The sequence below is a fragment of the Lineus longissimus genome, chromosome 9, assembly GCF_910592395.1.
Source record: "Lineus longissimus chromosome 9, tnLinLong1.2, whole genome shotgun sequence".
NCBI classification, from domain to species: Eukaryota; Metazoa; Nemertea; class Pilidiophora; order Heteronemertea; family Lineidae; genus Lineus; species Lineus longissimus.
Window position 1 is genome coordinate 12,618,305 of NC_088316.1, and position 20,833 is coordinate 12,639,137.

The 20,833-nt window shown below is 42.5% G+C and overlaps 1 protein-coding gene across 5 annotated transcripts in view; it reads left to right on the forward strand.

Moving 5' to 3' along the window:
* LOC135494117 (uncharacterized) overlaps positions 1 to 20,833 on the forward strand; it is a 133,769-nt gene that overhangs the window by 13,464 nt on the left and 99,472 nt on the right. For 3 of the 5 annotated variants that reach the window (XM_064781876.1, XM_064781874.1, XM_064781878.1), the window contains exon 2: positions 3,910 to 3,984. The exons of the other annotated variants lie outside the window; for them this stretch is intronic. In XM_064781876.1, the coding sequence (XP_064637946.1) occupies positions 3,910 to 3,984 (75 nt within the window). The remainder of the gene's footprint in view (positions 1 to 3,909; positions 3,985 to 20,833) is intronic. 5 annotated transcript variants of the gene reach the window in all.

The window sequence follows — 20,833 nt, forward strand, 5'->3', positions numbered from 1 at the left end:
AATCTATTTTTAGTAGAATCTTCCTCGCGAATCGTCCTCAGTCGGGACCATAAAACAACATGCCTAACTACTATCCAACCAGTAGTTCGCCCTCCAGAGCCCCAAACGATGCGGTCATAACATTTACGAATTGACTTAAGTACGAAATGCAGTCTTCAACACACGCAATATTTTTCGGAAACTGTATACAGATACTTTTTATTTTCGCGATTCGCGAAAACTTCGCGAAAAAAACCCGTTTTTACGATTTTATTTTAGCGGATTACGACATTTCTTTCCGTTTCCGTTTAGAAAACATTTTCACTTTGGCGAACAGATTATACGCGAAATTCGCGAAAATAAAACGCACATAAAAATTTGGCGGTTAGCGTGTTTGTTACAGGAATATGATAGTCCGTATACAACGAAATTGGATCATTGGAGTACCTCCTCCAAACTCGCTTGTCGCCACTGCTTAGACAAGTCCCGTATTTTTTTTTACGCCAACAGCGCTGCTGGATGGGTACAGTCTGCATCTGAGTAAATTTAGACCAGTATCCACGCATCGAATGTTGTATTCCGCAAGAAAGTAAAATCCCGTCTGTACTTTCGAACTTTGAAAAAAAAATTTTAAAACTATCTCTCACTATGATGTATGTATTTACTGGGAGCTTTTTATCCGAACTCTTTTCAGACCCTACCCTTTTTTCTTTCTACATGTAGTTGTTTAGTCAGAAATTTGTAGATGATAACCTTCAGTGCTTTACAGTTAGATTCAGATTCAAATATGTAATGCTAGTTCATTATGACCGAGACTGTACATGCGGAAATTGCGAAAACTCGTCAGGACTGAAAACATTTTATGTACCGGGTATTGATCAAACTCTACAACATGCTGCAACAAGCTTCATAAGCAAATGATATTATTTCAAACGTTCATCAACCGTCTGTCGGTGATATTTTGACTGTAGACTAGGTTTTGTATCCTTTCAGCGTGAAACTAGAGAAGTGCCTCTTGCGCTGACGGGACATAAAAACTTATAACATAACGATAACATTCTTCATGGACTCAAACAACTCATTAATAATAGAAGCAGAAGTCGGTATTTGTTAAACAAGCTCTTGACACCAAATTTCTTTATCAATTCTCGATATAACACATTAAATCTTTAGCCATAGTTCATAAGTAGCACCAGAGTCGATTGACTTGAATGCAGGATTATTGAATACAGTACAGGCGCCTTATTAAAGCGGAACTACTTTCGTATTTACTCAGGGCTCGGCAAAATGAAATGTTGCCATCGTGCAGTTGGCATGTATGCAGATTTGCCGAAAAAACTTGGTGGCTATAGCATTTTAATATCTATCTGCGCAACGCCAGTGGGGACATTTATGTTAAGTAAGATTCACGCAATTAAAAGTTTTCAAATTAAAATTTTCGACGAACGGCTTATGCCTTTAAGAGTTTGAAATACATGCAACATGTACTCCTTGTGGCTTAAAACGATCGAACATATACCCAGGTCGTGATATGATGGCTAATCGTGTTGGCTGATCGTCTTGGTCATGCTAGTAGCCTATGGGTGTGGTTAAGAAGAGAAGAGAACAGTGAAGTTAGCATTGTCAAGCGAGTTGAGTCTAAGCATCGAGGAAACGATTTTGACTTTTATTGGAAGTTTGAGCGGAAATAATCTGTCTACACTTGAATTATGTCCTTGAGGGCAATTTCCTCCTCGGCAACACCTGCAGCCGCTTTTGCACTTCCTCATGACACCCCTAGCCATGTTAGCATTAGCTCAGAATGAGAATCTTAACGACTCTCTCTTTGATTAACTATTGCCAACCCATAATCAAGAAAGGAGATCGGCTTAATTAATCACATCTGAGCCACTAAAGGCGGAACCATTAAGTACTAGTATTGTTAGCATAACTGTATATATCGTCGTACGGATGTCAATATCGCATCCAGGCCTCTATGACCTAGGATTTCCCAGGGGCCAGTAGTGACCTTCACCGCATGAAATTAAATCCCCCAGTTAGTCTGACGTTTATTGTTTACAATCGATATCGCCATGACAACCAGGTCCGTCCGTACCAAATAAACACCAGCCAATACTTTCTGCATCGTATACTTACATGTATTGGAGATTTTTATTGGGCGGTTTTTATTCTTGCTGTCGTAAACAAGATGGCTGGTTGTATCAGTAGTGGTGAAACTCCGAAGGCAGGTGAGCAAGGCATTAGCCGATTCGAAACTGTATCCAGTCGTCCGTGAAACCTAACTTTGACTGAAGTTACGGCAATGTACCAATTGTACAAAGCCATCAGACCTTATCAGAGAATCCGTCTGGGAATTCAGTCAGTGACTCAATACTCAATTTTCAAATTGGAGTGCGCCGGCACATGACCCGATAGAATATTTATAAATGCGTGATAGTTATTTCATAATTAGGTGTCTGGACCGCGAAGTGAAGTGAAGCACTGTTAGCGGTTATTGACACCTGTAGATATGCCTAAATTTCAATATATCTGGTGTGTGTCTGACACTTGGGAACTTTAATGTTACCATGGAAAGGTCAAGGTCAATCAGAGTGCGCTGTGATAAGGCCAAGGTCAATCCGGTGTGCGCTGTGATAGTGCCTCGCTCATGAATGCATTTTCAACCATTATAATACAGGTGGATCACAGATTTAGGCCAAGGACTCGCGGCAAGTCCAACATTCAAATTCAAAATCATATTCTGACTTTGGAATGCATAGCATCAGTTCCACAAACACGCCGATGACACTTCGAATGGCCGGGCATTAACTGAAGTGTCTGCACTTGACCGCCTTCCACCGATATCATAAGTCGAATAGGGATAGGGAGTAAACATTATTAGCGGGAGGAATCAGTATACCAAAATTTGGATTCATTCAGAGCCTTCGAGGCAATAATAATATCAATAATATCACAGCAACACGGCAAGGATGACTCATCGAGCGAGCCTAATGCACAATGCGTAAGGCTGATGCACTATTAGAATTAGCTACCAGTGGGCATGGCGCTGCTCTGAATGTCTGGCTGGTCTTGAGCCTTTTAATTGGCGACTGGAGTCTTCCCGATTTGTGACTACCAGATAAACGATCTCATTGGCAGCCATTTACAATATTTTTAAAATGTACGAGACAAAAAGTTGGTGTGTTTAGCAATGACCAAATTAGCCAGTTCCACAAAGTGCTTTTCTCTTTCTAAATATATGTACTTTGTAGTTTCTCTACTAACATGATTGAACAGTGGTCCGTCGTGTTCCGCTTGTTGGCAATTCAGTTCGAACACCCAGCGGAGATACGAATGACACGACAATAACCTGAGGAGCCAGGCCATGATCGACCACGGCCGCCGATTGCCTCCCATCCTCCCTTACCACTTCCTTTGTGAACGTGATTCAATTCATCAGGTTAACGATATTGACCAAATCCACTTTCCTCCTCCGAGGGGGGACTTCTCGTTCGTTCATCCGGCATAATGGAATGTGGATCATAACAAGGACAGTAATATCGTCTGCAAGATGATTCCATTGAGGTTGGTTGGAGTGCTCGGGTATTATAACGAAAGACATGACGCTAGATATTCCTTCCATTTATTGTTCTGGCCACGTATTGTGGTCTCAAAAATCTGTTTTTGTATGAGAACGAACGAAAAGGACGAATAAAGTTCTCATGAAATCAATTCACCGTCGGTGTTCCGTTTGCGATCTTTTTCTTTCTTTGGTGAACCGCATTTACGACTGAGAAGTCCTTGCGCTGTCCAATGTTGGTCATTCACCCAGTATGCTTGCCGCTAGTGGTCCATGTGGGGAGGACGATGTGTTGGGCCAAAGTTCATTATCTGCCCTGTAACAGGGTCAACTGTCCAAATAATATCACTGCTCCCTTCTATATTGTTCAGGCTCCATGATGGTCTTCCTGTCGTACAAAACTCGGAGATCACAAAGTCCCTCCCTAAGAAGCGGTAACAGTGAAGGTAGGGTTTTTGGGCTCGGTGAAGCAAGATGCATGATGGTGTGTCGGGCTTTCTTCGCTTCGCCCACGTATATACCGAAATCAGCCGTATATCCTCATTTTGTTCCCGCAATCGACCTGACCTTGGGCTGCTCATTGTCATTCACATCGGCAATCATGACTCCCCACATCATCAGCACTTTCAGTCAACATTCGATATTTGTTCGCTGACGCTAAAGGCCTGCAAACACACCTCGAACCAAACTCACACCGACCACAGATTCTAGACGTACGAAGAACTTTAGAAGGGCCTTTGGATACACCAACACGGAAAGTAGAAAATACGCCCTGCATGAATTCAACAGAAACGTGCCAAAATCCAACTTATTTAATTTTGACCGTCAAATAGACAATAACACTGCAAAACCAAACTAATGGGCACTTAACGGTGAAACCCTGTCAATTGGATTTGCGAAATTTTATTATGTTACCAGAGCAATTTGAAGGATGAGCTGATGTGACCCCACTTAGAACGCTGACACTGGTGGAGCTAGCAACACAGCATGCCTCCGAGTCGGTTGCAGAATTCGAGTTACATGTTCGCTTTCCATTAAAGGGACAACTTGGGCACTGATGAGATATGTTGGTTTTTCATACAAAAATGGCCCCCAGTTGGACCGTGACTTCTCCAAGCAGGATATTTGAAAAAAAATGATTGAACTGCTATAGACAATGCACTATTAAAAGGGAGTCTAACCATAAGCCTGCCTGGAATATTCACGGGCCATGTCCGAAACTGCCTCGCAACACTGGCGAATTCGAATAAGAAATCATCATTAGTGTAATACTACAGGTGGTGGCGCATGGTGGCGAGCAGAGGTATTATCCTTCTGGCCAGGTTAACCCCACGCCCAAGTTGTCCCTTTAAATAACTCCAGTATGACTGGATTATGAAAGACGACGATGTTAGCAGAATGTCAATGATGCCTAATCTTCTGAGCCGTGCTTGTAAAAAACGGCATTGTCTGATTGTATTAAGCACTCGAGTCAGGAGAACGTAAATGTACATTGTATAACAAGTCTGGCAGCAGATGGATTTCCACACCCGCAGCAATGGTATGGATATCCATACGATAAAGTCAACTGAATCCTGGCTTTTGCCTCTGGCACTCCCATTTAATGAGGTCCGTGTTATACAGCGTCCCACTATCTTTACTTTCAAAAGTGATCTTCGCTCTATCATCGTCCTTTTCTATCAAAGGCAACTCCATCCGCCGACGGAAACCAATCATTTCGAATTACGTGTACATCAATTGCCAAATATCACGCTGCGCCTGGAGTACCATTACGGCGAAATTGGCAATCTTCGTTGAAGCACCTTGCAGGGTGTCGCTGCGAAATAGACAATCTTTCATGAAGCATATCCAGAGTGTTACCACTTGTTGCTTGACAAATAATCATGATCAAACCACCTTGCTGTGCAGTGCATTTGCAATATATTCCCTCAAGGTCGTTGCGCGCGGTGGGGGTACTCCATCAATTATGCCAGCAGCGTATGACCGAGTTTGATCCGGAAGTATTGACATCGTTCGTGATATCAACGTTTCTGATGTTGGTTGATGTACACAGCTTTGATTGACGCCAGTAGCATTCGAACCGTGATATCAGCTTTTAGTGAAAAAATAATTGAGTTATGCCTCTGTTGAACTCAGTTAAAATGAATTATGACATTCTCTGTATTTGATTTGCCGTATTTTTCCGAGGATCCATATGATCTGTCAGTGATCATCAACGAATGTACCGAAGGAGGAAAAACAGATAGCTTACTCAACTGCTTGGTCAGGCTGATGGAATAAACAGCTGTGTGTGACGTCAAGGACATTCTGCAGCCCACAGGCAAACGCTATGGACCTCTTCGTTAACAATATTGAGACAAGAGCACCTGCGCGCTAATTGGGCTCGTTATTGGCTCTTTAGATGATATGTTGACGATTTGTCTTTTTTATAGAAGAACCCCGGTCACCCGGAGCAAACAGTACGCTCTCTGTCGCAAGTCATCACGGTGGCTAAAGGTATCAGTTTGCCTAAGAAAAATACGTGCTTGCCTGCAGAGGAAATGACGACAAAAAAGAAACATAGATTAGTTAATTTTGAGGGGCGTAAGGCCCGCATTTATTATTTTTTCCGATTGTACCCCTCCAACACTGTAATGGGAAGGTCTTGTTTCTATTGTGTTGCGAAGGTAAACCAATACCTTTACCCACCTTGGTTGTGCATGTAGAGTACCGCGGCGCTGACGAGGACCGGCCGAGGGAGCTTATTCCCGCCTTAGGTTTTAACCAGGCTGTTCGAAACTCCCCATATTTATAAGCGTTTCGTGATAGGTTTCCTTTAAACTCCTTACTCTTATAAACGTTTCTATATAAAATTGGTTCAATGACATCTTCAGCAGAGACATCATCATCATCTACCAACTACATCCCCCGCACCAACCAATCGAACAATTTTATAGCCCCATAACGATGTGATGGCCAATTAATTGCGTAACTAAAGATTGGAGATTGTCACAGCGTTTTGATTTACCACTACATAAGCTGTAACTAATCCAGCGTCTGGCTGTAAGGACAGGAGTATACTCATACTTATATCCTTAAAGTGATAGTTTCTCGGAGCCATGAATAATTATTTCTTCCTTGTTGCTATCACGGTGACTTCGAGAGTAGCACATTTTTTGTTTGTTACAAAGGAGCCAGTCGCCGGTTTATCCTAGTGTGTGTGCCTTGGTCAATCACAAACTTCTCCCTTCCCCTAACACTATGGGTAAGTTTTCGCGTAAAATGTGGCGTTAATAGGAAGTTTTCGCAAAGCACCCGAAACGTCATCGTGAAAGCCTATCCCATTGTTTCACCTCGTTATCATGAGGTTGAACAATGAGAAAGGCGTTTACGTTGGCATTTCGGGGTTTTTGTATAACACTCCCTATAGGCTTGAAATGACTTACAAATACAACCATCGGCTTAATCAGGCCTATATTTTGTGCTGTCTTACTCCGAACAGAGAAAATCACAGCTCCCAAAACTTATCAGCCAATCTCATTTCGCGCATTGACCTCGACCTTGACCCTGGCTGGCAAATATACAAAGTGAATTCTTCCCGTAACAAGTGGCGTTGATGAGGGTTAGTAGGCAATATTCCGCTCGACTGACAGCTATGGATGAGATTTGTTTATGTAAAAATGCGGTATCGACCACGGAACCATGCATGGAATTGGGCCGCTGACAACATGGACAAGCTGAAAAAAGAACAAAGTCTTTTTCTTGCCGAAGCCCTGTATCATAGACACTGTGTACATTACGTGTGCATTGCTTTACACAGGTTTTGGTAAAAAGTACCCCTACGGCCAATTAATCCTCACCAAATTTTATATGAGTTAAGAAGAACCCGTTTGACGTAAATATGCTTCTGTTCCCCCATGTTTTTCTTGGAGAGATGTGGACTCGGGCCAGGCCTCCCCTCTTCGTTATTTAGAGGACATTCCTCTGGCGTCTGTTCAGATAAACCACATTCACAGATGGCAGATTCACACAGGCCCAGTTTTCTTGGATATTTGTTCAGGCGGCTCCTCGTCGGAAGACGGCATCTCCAATTTGTTGATGTTGTCTGACATGGGGTTGTAGCCACCGTTTCTTGGGTGTTGAACTTTCTCTTCATCGACTGAAGTAAAAGGCCCAGCATGTGCAGGGCGGAGAAGCGAACATCAACCACTGATTCTCTCAGGATGCCCAGTCATACGTGTGAAAATCGGTTGCTTTTGTTTATATAGAAACAATAGACGAGCTGGATAGGTCGGTTTCTGACCCCTGGAATAACACCTTTACACTTGAAGAACAAAAGCAAAAGCGCAAATTAGGCAGTGCTGATCAGTATTAAATGTAGATCTACACGTATCGACCACTCTGAAAGATGTTTCGTGGGGGTTGATGCCATCAAACTTTGCTCCGTTGACTCTTTGATAGATGATATAGAACAATGGGAATTTAGGCCTTGGTGCGAGCAGGCTTTGTTTTAAGACAATAGACCGTATATTGACAGGGCCTGAATTCCTTTCACTGCGAGGTAGGGGGAAAATAACATAACGTGCCAAATTCCATTGCTTCGATGGCCAACTCAATGCAACTAGAAGTGAAATTAAATAGCCTGAACCAGTATCCAGTACAATAATTTGATCGATCGTGTACCAGCCTCGCCTCTGATGACGAGCGAGGTGACGAAATGGGATTGAGAGCTTTATCTCCGACTGCATTTAAGCGTGACATATCCACCAAACGCTGCTCCCCGCTTCACTGAGCCTAATTGTGCAGGGCGTTTGTCAATACATACTGTTGCTATGGAAACACTTTCAGCTGTGCTGACGAAAATGTCAGAGTTTAAATTTTAAACAACAATTCATCATCTCTTGAAATGTGTTCCTTCCTGCTGCTTTGAACTTGTAATGATTAGTCATGTTCTAGGAAGCAGACAATTATTGTTCTTCTTGTCGGTGTCATAATAAATGTAATACCGGTTTGAGTATCAACATCATCTTTGTTTTGGCGAATCGCGAAGAAATTTTCAAATTTCAGAGTTGAATCCGTGACCATCAGATCGAAAGTCCAGCATTCTAACCGTTGAACCACAGAGGTTTTCATGTTAGAGTGGAGATTTTCTTCGCCTCTAATAGCCAGGCTATCGCGATATGAACCTTGTGTGAAATAGAGCGACATTTTTATTTCACACAATCTTCATATCACCATGATGTTGAATTCGTTGAGAATGTTTTGTGTCGTTGCCACTTTCGTGGAAGCCCTTTGCCAGCAATAAATTCAAGTGATGAACAAGAAAAGCCAATGCAAATTTTTTCCATTTTTCTCAACAGTAGAAAATATGACTTAGGCAATTGTTTTATGAAAATCGCGGATACAATTAATTAGACCAAGCATTTGGCACATTTGATGTCAAGTCTGATTCTGCGTTTACGTCGAAACGTACCGAAGGGCTGCTCTTTGACTCCTCAATTCTCCTCTACTCGCCGATGAGACCCAATGGATCACACTTATTCACTTAGCATCGACCGGTAGCTGATAATACTTGCAATAACCGAATATTTGCATTCATGGACAGTGACGCACAAGGTCAGGATATGCAGAAATGAGTTTCAGAATTCTTGTCTCATCTTTCCCATGAAGATAATTGTGGCAGCGGCATTGTATCTTATCGATTTCTTCTGTGTACCGTACTTGATTAAGTTTGCAATTTCAGCAGACTTGTGGTGTGTGCGTACGTAAATTGTCAGGGGTCTAGAAGTTTGTGAACTTCGTGATTGCCTATAATGAGGCCAATATCTTCTGTACAGTGGCCTATACATACCATGCGTTAATTAACGATTTTGAAGAAAATTATATATTTTCTTTATAAACATAACATCTTTTATGCAAGGGACTAGGCGACATCGGCAGCTATAAACCAAAAGCCGCATCGAAACGATCTACTTGTACCAATCGGTCTCGAATCGTCGACCTCACAGCCTAGAGGCGGGTGTCTTAACCACCCTGGAGAGTAAACGGTTTTAGTCGCTGTACGATATATATGTACTTATGAGTAGTAATCTTTGTCCTATGCTCAGCAAGGCGAATTGTCATGTTTTGAATTGGGAGCCAGATCGCCTGCACAAATCTTTCTTCCGAGCTGTAATTGTCCTTCCGCCTGTGCAAACAGTGTTGGCTCTCAGCAGACACTAACCAAATAACAGAAATCGGTCCTGAATTAATCGCTGAAGGATTGTGGAACTAGCTTCCATCCGCATTTCGGTAATCAGCCTTAGATTTAAGCGCGGACTGTCAGACGGGAGGGGCGGGGGCTAAATATTTGTTGTTCATTAGACATTTGGCAACACCGCTTTTGAATAGACCCTGCTTCATTAAACTATTAAGACAGATATTTTGCTGTGCGGCAGTGATTTTTCTCCTCGTATTCGTACACTCAAACTCATCTCTTCTTTCTCTTTATGGTAAGAATGAAAGCCAATTGGAATAACCAAGGTCGTTAAAATTGGTGTTACAATGTATTTTGACGATACCGCGCGTATTATTGTGATCAAGTGCAAATCTCTGTCGGAAATGTCACGAGTACGACTCGCCACATGGACAATCATACTGATACCAGTATTTACAATCAACTGAGTAGGTTAGCCCCCGAATTAGATCAGCGTCTCATGATGTTATTGGGGATAGAACCCGATTGATCCGGGGTAAAGGCGATTACTTGACGCGGAATCTGGCCGGGCCAGAACGCCTCGGGGATGACCAGAATTTCTCCGTGAGGATTTTGATACCGGTAAAGTGCTAAGGATTTTGATGTATAGTCCATCATTTAACTTTCTTGAAAAAATTAAATCCGGATGCTTACCTTAATGTGGGTGGGCTCAGCCGCGGCATTCGATTTCGGGTGGACGGACTCAAAGAGACCACGGGGTCGCACTTGTACACTCTTAGAAATAATGGTTGTGAGCTTTTGAAAAAGCATGAAAGACTTTTCCCTTTGAGATTGTGAAAAACCACGAAGGGTTTTTCAATTCGCTAAACAACCTCTTTGGGGTGCATTGTTTTGGCTGAAAAACCATTAAAAAGTTGTTTTTAAAAGCTGAACCTTACTTCTAAGAGTGTAGATTTCTGGCGAAGAAAGAGGGTTTAGAAGGGGTTGCGGTATAAATTGACTGAATTATAGCACCTTTTTAGTGATGTACATGTACCACTGACAGTAATTGGCTCAGGATAACGCTTTTAAAAACGCGGGGTAGACATGACATGGCTCAAATAACTCGAATTACTCCCCCAGGGCTCCTGAGGGACCCGACATCATAATTTACCATTTTCTCGAATACTTACTCTCTTTTTATCCATCAATGCCAGTGCGAGTCAGAACTCGGTTACTCCCTGTCTCTCGGATTAGATTGGTAAGTGAATCCCCATTGGAACTGATTATTACATTATAACCGTTTCTACATCAATATTTGATGTTTATTATTACTAATATGACGTCGGGGATGTTGGAATGTTGATGTTGCTCTGGTAACATGGCCTGGAAATGTCAAAGGAAGATAGACCAGGTTGCACTGTCATGACCGTTGTCATTTTGATGTTAAAATTTGATATGGGTATGGTGTCATTCTGCTGCGCAGAGATCCAATAGGCAATATATTGGTTTCGTTGACATTCTGTGGAATTAGCACAAACTTTTATCGGGGGCATAGCTATCATGCATGTAGCTACATGTATGTTCGTAGCCTAGGAAATGGCCAATAACCACACTCTGAAGAGCGGCCTAAGTAAACATCTAACGGCTCAACATCAAGGGGGTCACTAATCGAATTGTGCCTACATAATAACACCCCGATACAGTACAAAGAAGCAGAACCACACTTTTAAAAGCGGCCCAATACTAAGGAAACACCTGACGATTCAATATCAATGGCTTACTAATCGAATTGTTCTTGTAATGACACTCCGATATAGAACAGAGAAACACGATTTAGCACTCGTACCAAGGCACCTATGATTGTGCGACAATTTTTCGCTTCTCAAGAAGGCTAAAAGCAGCTCTTTTTCATTCCCAATTCCCAATTTTCATTACGCCAGCAAAGAGCAACGGCAGCCTGATACACCCTAATTGAGTCGGTGATGTTACTAAGGTGTATAATTTTCCATTTATATCGCGTTGGCAACTATCAAATGTTATCAAGGACTCCTATCACCATGATTACCATTTGTTCCTTTGATGTACCTTAGTCAAACTTGTTGCGTCCATTTATTCTACCCGCTCCTTTTAAAGGTACTACTGTACAACAAAACGCGGTGTATGGCCAGCAGTTATTTCAACCAGTCCTTAAAGGACTTCAATCAATAATGATACAAATTCACAAAAAAAGTTCATCGACAAAAATAACAAATTTAATTCCACTGCCTTTTTATGAAAAATGACTTTGTGAGATGAAAGAAGGCATAGTTATTAAGATGTATAAAGTTGAAATGAGAATTTCACATCTGGAGCGATATGGTAAAAAAATCACTTTTAGCAAAAATGTTACTTACCGCCAGCTACATGTATGTGTTGCTGCCGCCTTTTTACACCGCACGTCATGGCTACCTTTTTATAACTCTTCATCGGAGTCAATAATTTTAGTTTCATTTTAGTAATGGCAATGAAAGGAATTTTCATCATTTCCCTTCAGGCTCTTGAGAAATGAACATCACTTCATACAGAAAGCTGATTGCTTGCCTAGCGCTGGGGGATAATAAAGAAATTGAAAAAGTATCGCAACGGAACCAATTAAATTTGCTCTCAAGGTTGAAAGCTGTGGGAATTGTTAAATATGACAAGCAGTGTGCGCATGGGGGGGGGGGGGGGAGGTAAATGATCGAAGCTGTCTGTTAGGCAGCCTCATTATCATTATTTGATATTGACTTTAAAGGCTCTGCTGATGTACGCTGCACATAAAATCTGAAACACGCTATAACTCATTTTTGATAACAATCATGGAATCATATAGTCTGCCAAAAGATGCATTGAGCCATTTTCCCACTCTATCTGTATGTAAAGGTCATGATAAAGATGCATTTTTTAAAGGGAACTGAGCAGGTAGAGGGAAGAAGGTTGTTGTAAATACCGCGTGTCAGTCGATGTATATACGGTACACAGTTGTACAATATGCAACTGCAGCACATAATACGCATCAGTCATAAAGACCATGAATTATGTAGTCTGCCAAAAGCTGCATTATGCTATTTTCACACTGTTACTGTACGTAATGGTATTGATGAAGACGTACGTTCATGCAACACGAAAAAAAGAAGGTTTCTCTTGCGTCATGAATCATCCAGATTGCACTAATCGGCAGAAAATACACAAAAGTCTCTCTAGTGGTGAGTCACCTCGGCTCAAGGGATCTGTATGATGGAGACATGGATAAGTTTAGTAACTGTCATGATAAGCTATCCTATTTCTATGATTGGGGAAGGCTCGTAACATGCGGGAATTCTTCTTGTTCAACGTGTTTCTTTGCATGGTTGTAGGACTTTCAGCAAGATTTGGGGTTCAGCGGATTGTCGAATCGAAATGCCGAATACTACATCCTCGGCGTGCGCATTTGCAATGGTCTATCAGAAGGCTCTTTTAAGAGGACCACCATTTTGACTAAAAGTTGGGATCCTTGAGCAATTAGATCTCCTTCAAAATGAGTAGAATGCCAGTTTCCAGGGTGGTAGTCTGTTCTTTGTTTTCCAGAGAACAGTCCCCCTGTCTTAAATGGACATTCACTTCACTTCATTTTGAAGGAGTTCCATTTGCTTTAGGATTTCAAGTTCCAGCCAAAATGGTGTTACCTATGGTCAACCCTTTCAATCGTTCCAGTCAAATTCTGCTTTCGGGATGAATGTAAGTTTTAGCAGGGATATCATATGAATCACCTTTCCCCATCTCAAGGTTTTAGCGAAATATCATACGAATCCTCTCTTGGTCTCAATATTCGCCGCCAAATTAGGGTAACCTACGCCAAATACCCGAGGCTGATGCGAACAGATAACGCATCGTGGTTTATCCCTTGCCCTTCAGATTATGCAAAACCGCCCCATTACCATTAGATCCAGCCGATCCGTGCGGTATCTCCTGTTTGCCTGCGAGATTCCTCATTGATCGCGGCGGCAGGATGCCCTAATGAGGACGACCTACACACACATATGAGGCATTTGCTGTGGTTTCCCCAATAATAGTTCCTGTTATTAGATTTGGCTTGTGGTAAATATGATGAGGGTGAAGCAGTTTGCTGCGGTGTGAAGACTTTGACATACTGGTGACCAATGAGTTTGGTCCAGTTATAGCAAAAGGGAAGTGCTTTTTCACGGAACGAAATTGTTTCTTTATCGAGGGAAGCAGTAATTGCACCGGGGTCACGAAGCACACCTTGAATGAAGCAGAATCTGAGGAAGTCCATTACTTCATCAGTTCACTTGCCCTAGGCCATACTACACTCTTAAAAATTAAGAATTAAGATGTTTGTGTTTTTGAAAACCCTTAAGGGTTTTTCAGCAGACACAAATATGCACGCCGCAGAGGATTTTCAGAGAAATAAAAAAAACCCGGAAGGTTTTTGAGCCTGTGAAAAACCCCTCTACGGGGTTGCTTTTTGTGATGGCTTAAGAACCCTAAACGTTTTTCCAAAGGCTCAAACCCTTATTTTTAAGAGTGCAGCTGTTCAATAATTCGGGCCAGTATACATGAAGTAATCTTCTACTTCCATCATGGCCGACTAAAAGGAGGTGGCATCACAAACCTAAGAGCAATTTCCCCCTTTCGTTGATATCGAAAAGAAGCCAAAAGTGACAGTAGCTTCATATTACGCTCCTCTATCGTCGGTCTGGAGTTCGCGTACTCCAAGCCATCTTCTCAGTCGTTTGATACCTCGGCGAGTGTAACGATATCGAGCGTATTACAAATCTTCTGCCTCCCTGGTGACCGGCTTAGGTGACAAGGCGAGTCAGCCGAGAAAATTCCCTCCTTTCATCTCTTATCCCTTTGCCAGCTTACCAATTGTACTTTGTTTTAGAAATGGAAGAAACGTGTCACACTTCTTGTAGAAGTTGGATGACGGCATCAGATTTCCTATAGGTTCTTATGGCAGGCCAAGGTGACTCAGTTCAGGGGATCATATTCTGTTAATATTCCTTTGTTGCAGAGCCAACTGAAAATGATCCATGCTTTGAGAAAAACATCCGTTCTCCCTTTATTCTCGGTTAAGAGTGGAAAAGACTATTTGATCTATAACACAATCTTCCTCCCTTTTTTATAAACAGAGGAGTTCCTAAAGCACGAAAGACGGTTCAATGCAAGAAGGGTGCTGATTTTGCAGAAAAGTTGACATATTTTATGATATCGAGTCAAAGAACCTTCAAGTTCTTCGTGATCAGATAATGAGATTTGCTCGCCTGTCACTTTGTGTGGAACTCTCGCATTTCAGCTCCAGTGCACTTCTCATTCGGTTGGCTCTACAACTCGTCTTTTTTACATTGATATTACGTTGACCGACAGAACAGATATCTAGTGGCAACAGTTTTGTCTCGGCATCTATCCGAGCTATGTTATACATAACGCGTCAGGGGCCAGTTTGTCACATTCGGAGGGGTCCGCCACACTGGCGAGTACGCTGATCATGTGATTTGAATCAAGGTCGTAGCCGCAAGGGCAATGATCTGTCCCGCGGTGATGGTAAGCCCGAAACCGTATATCCGCTTGACAAATTAGTCTGGGTCCCTAAAGGTTAATGCTGATAGTGAGATACGTATTCATTGTCTGGTTTGGTAGACAGGCAAGAAATGTCATGGACAAATATGAATTATTCGGCGATGATGTATGTGGCAACTGACCTCGCGTTGTCGGAGTGAAAACGTCGATCATGTTACTGTTTTTCACCATCCTATATACCACGGAAATAGCACATGGGTGTTTTTAAATGTGCAATGGATTTAAGACTTTATCTTACTATTTTGTCAAAAAAGAATTGAAGCGTGCTTTATAAGTTTGGTGTTCAGACAAGCAGATGATGAAATGTACAGAATCGATGGTTAAGAGAGGCGGCAAATAACCCTGACAGAGAACGTCTCCTGACATTAGTATTGCCATGAAAACGCCAAAAGCCAACATATCAAGAGCTGCAACACGCTCTAAACACCAAACGCTCTCTCGTGGCTATCTAAGAAACTCACATAAAATGCACAACCCAGCCGAATCGAGAGCTTTCGGAGAACCATCGCGTGTCAAATCTTTTTCGAGCTCCTCCAATTAAGCGGGTTTATTTCTGTTGTGTCGGAACCTGTGCATTCTTATTGATATTGCTTCACGATCGATGTTCATTATTTCGATGGATGAAATAAGGACGTTGAAGTGAAAAGGTTGCGTTCATTCGGTGCGAAGTGATACAATTAATGGCTTTTTCAAGTTCTTTTCTATTCATAGACTTTCATAGCAAAATGCACTTTACTTTCCAAGTGTAGTCGGAGTTGACTTGTCTGGCTTATTTATACCCGTTGGCACCATCTGGAGTACAGGTCATCCACGGTCTTGCCCACTTTCTACGGTGTTGTGCTGCTGCCTCCATTTGCCTCCATGACAGCTGCAGGGAATTCCGCCCATTGTGCTGCGGGGGCTGCCTGGTCGTCACCTCCCTTCCGGCATCTATCTTAGACCCTTCCTGGTAATGCTTGTCGCTGGGATTTCCCAGTGTGTCACCCAGCCAATCCCACTTCCTCTTCAGCGCGGACAAGTTGTCCTTGCGGTGACTGGTTGCTCGTTGACGAAGGGTTGGGGCAGCAACAACAACCATCTCCCAATGAGAGGACTCCGCTTCCTTTGCCTCCCGAAAGAGACCAACCGGAAGAGGCCAATGTACGCTAGAATCACTAAGCAACCGTGACCAATGGCGGGACTAGGCGATAGCAACAACAACTGGCCTCGCTGAGCAAGATGATCATTGTTGTAATGGAAAGACATATCATCTTTATCATTGCTCTGTTTCACGGAAGTAATTTCAATTTCTCCCAAATCTGTATTTTGAGGAAGTCGCAACCAGAATGCAGGTTCGCTTTAATACAAATGTTTCACATCTATTATTGATCTTGCCAAAGCATGCAATAGTGTATATGAAAGCAATATCTTCCCCGAAACGCACCACTTAGCGAAATATCACACTTCCTAATATGTAGCTGATGAATTTTTATTCCAACCTGTTATTGCAACTGGCAACCAGTCCAGACAGTAGCCCGAGTTAAAAGCCATTTGTGACGACTGGGGGGATTGTCATGGTAACCACAAACATTACGTTCGGGATGTTAAAAAAAATTGCCATCAGTTGGAACGACTTTACCCCCCATAGACTATTTTTTCTGCTTCTCATCGTGTATTTATAAAAAAATCGGTTAACCATTTGACTGGTTGAAAGGTTCTTCTGTTGACGTTTCCTAAATGTTCCCATAACATTTAAACTGCGCTGATGCTCCAATTTCGTGCATACGAACGCAACAAACCAACGACGTTCCCGGCTGGCTACGGCTGCAATTTGCAAATTGTGTGTGTCTTTCATTGAAATCCCTACAACTGCCTTGCCTGACTTGAATATTTGACGGGTGGTAAAATAAATTCCTTGTTTACGCTGGCGCGATGTGTCCCATTCCTGGATGCATTTGCCCATAACTGCGAGGAGTAAGGTTTTAAGAAGAAGTTTGTTTTCCCGGGTGACACAAGGAATAGACGTCACCAGATCGTCTTCAGGGCCACCCACTAGTATTCGCTTTGCAACTGCAACTAGCGTCTCGCTTCGATATCGAACGCTCGGCATCTCCTAAGCTATGTTAGCATGCTATGTTAGCATTGTAATGGGTGTGGCAGTCCGACAGTTAACAAGCTAGTTTGCAGATGGCGTTGGCTAAAATCGGTTATCCGACATCAAAGCTAGATGGCGTGAAATTTTCAAGATGAGATGAGATTTCTTCTTGCAAGGATGGCAACAAGAACATATTGCATGTGCTTTGACAAAAAAGACAATTCTACGTATAAGCCAAGGTTAGCACCAAAGAGTGTACATGTACTAACAAGCTTCAGGCGTTCATCAACGATTGCTCAGATATATTCTCAGAACCCTCTTGGAAGACAGGAATGAAGATTTTCGGGAAAGGAATGGACATGAAATGATGATGATCCCAGTAACCAGAGGAAAATGGAATCGGATAGGTCACACACTGCGGTGGCCTAAGAACGTGTTTGTCGCGCTTTTAGATGACACCTTTGGAGAGAAGAAGGGGCAGACCATGGGCATCATTGAGAAGATCCACTGAGGCCAAAGCGAAGTCGGCCGAGCCAAGTCCGTATAAGCACTTGCGCGGAACCGCCAGGGACGGGTAGCTAAATATTAGTATCAATCGAATTTGACTGAAATCGGAATGAAAGAGTTATAAGGTGCACAAGGTGTCCATGACGTTGGTGGTAAGGCCAGAGGGAGTCCATGGAGTTATTCATAACGTGCAAAAGTCCATGGAGGTAGTTGCAAGGTGCACAAGGTGCCCACGATAGTTGTCCATTGAGTTTGGTATAAGGTTCACAAGGTGTCCATGGAGTTGGTTATAAAGTGCACAAGGTGTCGATGTAGTTGGTCGTAAGGTGCACAGGGTGTCCACGGAGTTGGTTAAAAGGTGCACAAGGTGTCCTTGGAGCTGGTTGTAAGGTGCACAAGGCGTCTGTGGTGTTGCATACCATGTGGACTAGATGCACATCGAGTTGGAAATCAGTCACCCACTTAAATGTGTATATGGAGGTGGATGTCCGTCGATTTGAGTCAAGAGTGGTAACTTCAAATGAACGCTAATGAGCTTATCGAATCTCCGTTTCCCATGTCTTAGAACTATTAAGACTTTAAGTTCTAACTCTGTGATAAACGCGAAATCGATGAAGACATTAACGGTTAAATGGAGACGTTCGAAATTGATTAGCATTCTGTTGCTCAGGGTTATGGTGGTTTGGATGAGGTTTGTTTGAGCGGGTGTATGAAGAAACAATTAATCTTTCGGGAAGAAAGATGGTTCTTTCCTCAAACGAACGTGCTGTTTACATGTGGTATTTACTTCGGGCTGCCGTGTGTACTGCCAGCGTGTTTGAAAAGGTTATCTGTTGTGCACTTTGGGGAGAATATACACCGTAGTATACCGATGGTAGCCAGACATTCTGAATTTTGGTCGGGAATAGATAATTTCTGATAGGGAATTAAAGGAGACGTTTCTGACTTGGCTTAGATTCCTATTTGTAACACAATTTACATACTGAACTTCCAGCGGTATTGCCTCCGTATCCTCCGCGCGCGTTGTCTGGAAGCTGAGCAATGTCAATACATTGAGGGTCAAGATGCACAGTCGAGTATGTCAGCATTGACGACAGGCGACCATAAGATAACTTTAGCTGTTTATCTGGGAGTATCGAGAAATGGTGTAGACCATCGTTGACGACCAGAGGAAGGCTAGTGTGACAGAAATACAAGTCCCAACATTACACTTAGATTGACTCAGTTATCATGGTTATTCGCGATGCTAAATCGAACCATAGCCTTTACCACTGATCCGAGACACCAACTAATTTGAGAAGTCTGGTAACACCTGTGACCTTGCTGCAGAGGCATCTTTCACATAGTACATTGTATGACCTGACTGCAGTATGACTTTATAGCATTCATCAGTTGTTGTCCCTAGATTTCCAGGCATACAATCCATCTCGTTGTTTCCTGGTTGTGTACATATGGATTTATTTCACGGCAGTCCCTGGAGCCGTGGTAATATCCTTACGCTGCCAGCGCGTAACGTTCCTCGCCGATAAACCACGATCATCGTATTCAGCCTATATCGTGTGATTTATGATTACCATGCAGAAATTGTGTTGCTTGCCGGAGCTTGGTTACTGGAGCCGAGGGAATCGGTGGAATATGCATGAGGCGTAGGAATAGAGGTACTTGGGCCCCGTTGCTATGATAGCCGCGGTGTCAATTCGGCCAACATCTTTCAGGGAATGGAGAGAAAAGGTGTGGGAACGGATTGAGATGTATATAGAGTCGTATTTGATCAATTAACAATCAAACAGTTTGATTGAATAAATATTATACAATGACTAATAATGGTGAGATATATATTGATGATTAGCGTATAGTAGAACGATATTCTGTTCACGCCTTAGCTTTTAACCAAGTCAAAAATACATCCGTGCGCACAAACGTTAAACCGTTCGAATCATCAAGTGCATCTGCACTGGTGGACCATCATGCATACAGAACTGACCAACATCACTCGGCAGCCAGCCCGAAAAAGACCAAAGTTACGGTCAACCGCATTAGTCCATGAAAGCAAGATTTCCTTTTGGAGACGTAGGGCTTCATCTTATTACAGCTCTAAAAGGATTCCCGTCTATGAGCAAATACTTCAGCTGTACTCTGCGGCGAAGGATTTCTCCTTTGGTCAAAGTCATTACCAATCTCCGAATATGTGGTTATGTGTTACGTTCTATGATGTTCTGGTAGATATGTCTTGTTTGTCGAAGAGTGTTGTCCTTGTTGCTTTGCGGAGGGGTCGGGCTTTCGCCATGAAAGTGGCACTCACGAGAAGCCAGAGTTTTGTAGGATATAATGTGGGTCCGTTGTTACCTAATGATGCATGAAACACAAGTACAGTATTGGCAAATGAAACTACGACACACTTCAACATGTAGTAGGCGAGGGACGATGATGTGTTGCTGTACTAGTATAAGCAGAGCAAGCTTTACTCTTTTCCAAAAGGCTCTCAAGACAGAATAGAAGCAATTGTCTAGTTTTTTTTGCTATAGTCTTCGACACGATGCGGTGCACACGTTCTAAAGTTTCACAGGTGTTTGGTCAATAGGCAATTCTTGTGTATCAGTACACTTCACCTTTTTCTCTGTTTTTGTTCTTACTTGAGTTCTTTTTATATTTACAGGTAAGTGAGTTGCTGGCACATTTTAAGAGAAATGTGGTGAGTTATTCTAAAACATCGAGATTTATGATGAACCGCCTTTTACAGTGTAAATGCACTATGTGCCTACAAAGCCTCGTTTTGTATTCAGCGGATATGGTTAGGCAACCACAACCGCTTTGGTTGGTGCAAAATGTGGAAGCTGTCAAAAAGCATTCAAAACCAAATTTTTCGTTGTTTAATTTGAGATATTTTAGAATAGAAATTGATACCGCACTGTCGGTATTGATTGTCTCACCAAAACCGCTCGGGTAAAATTGAAAAGTT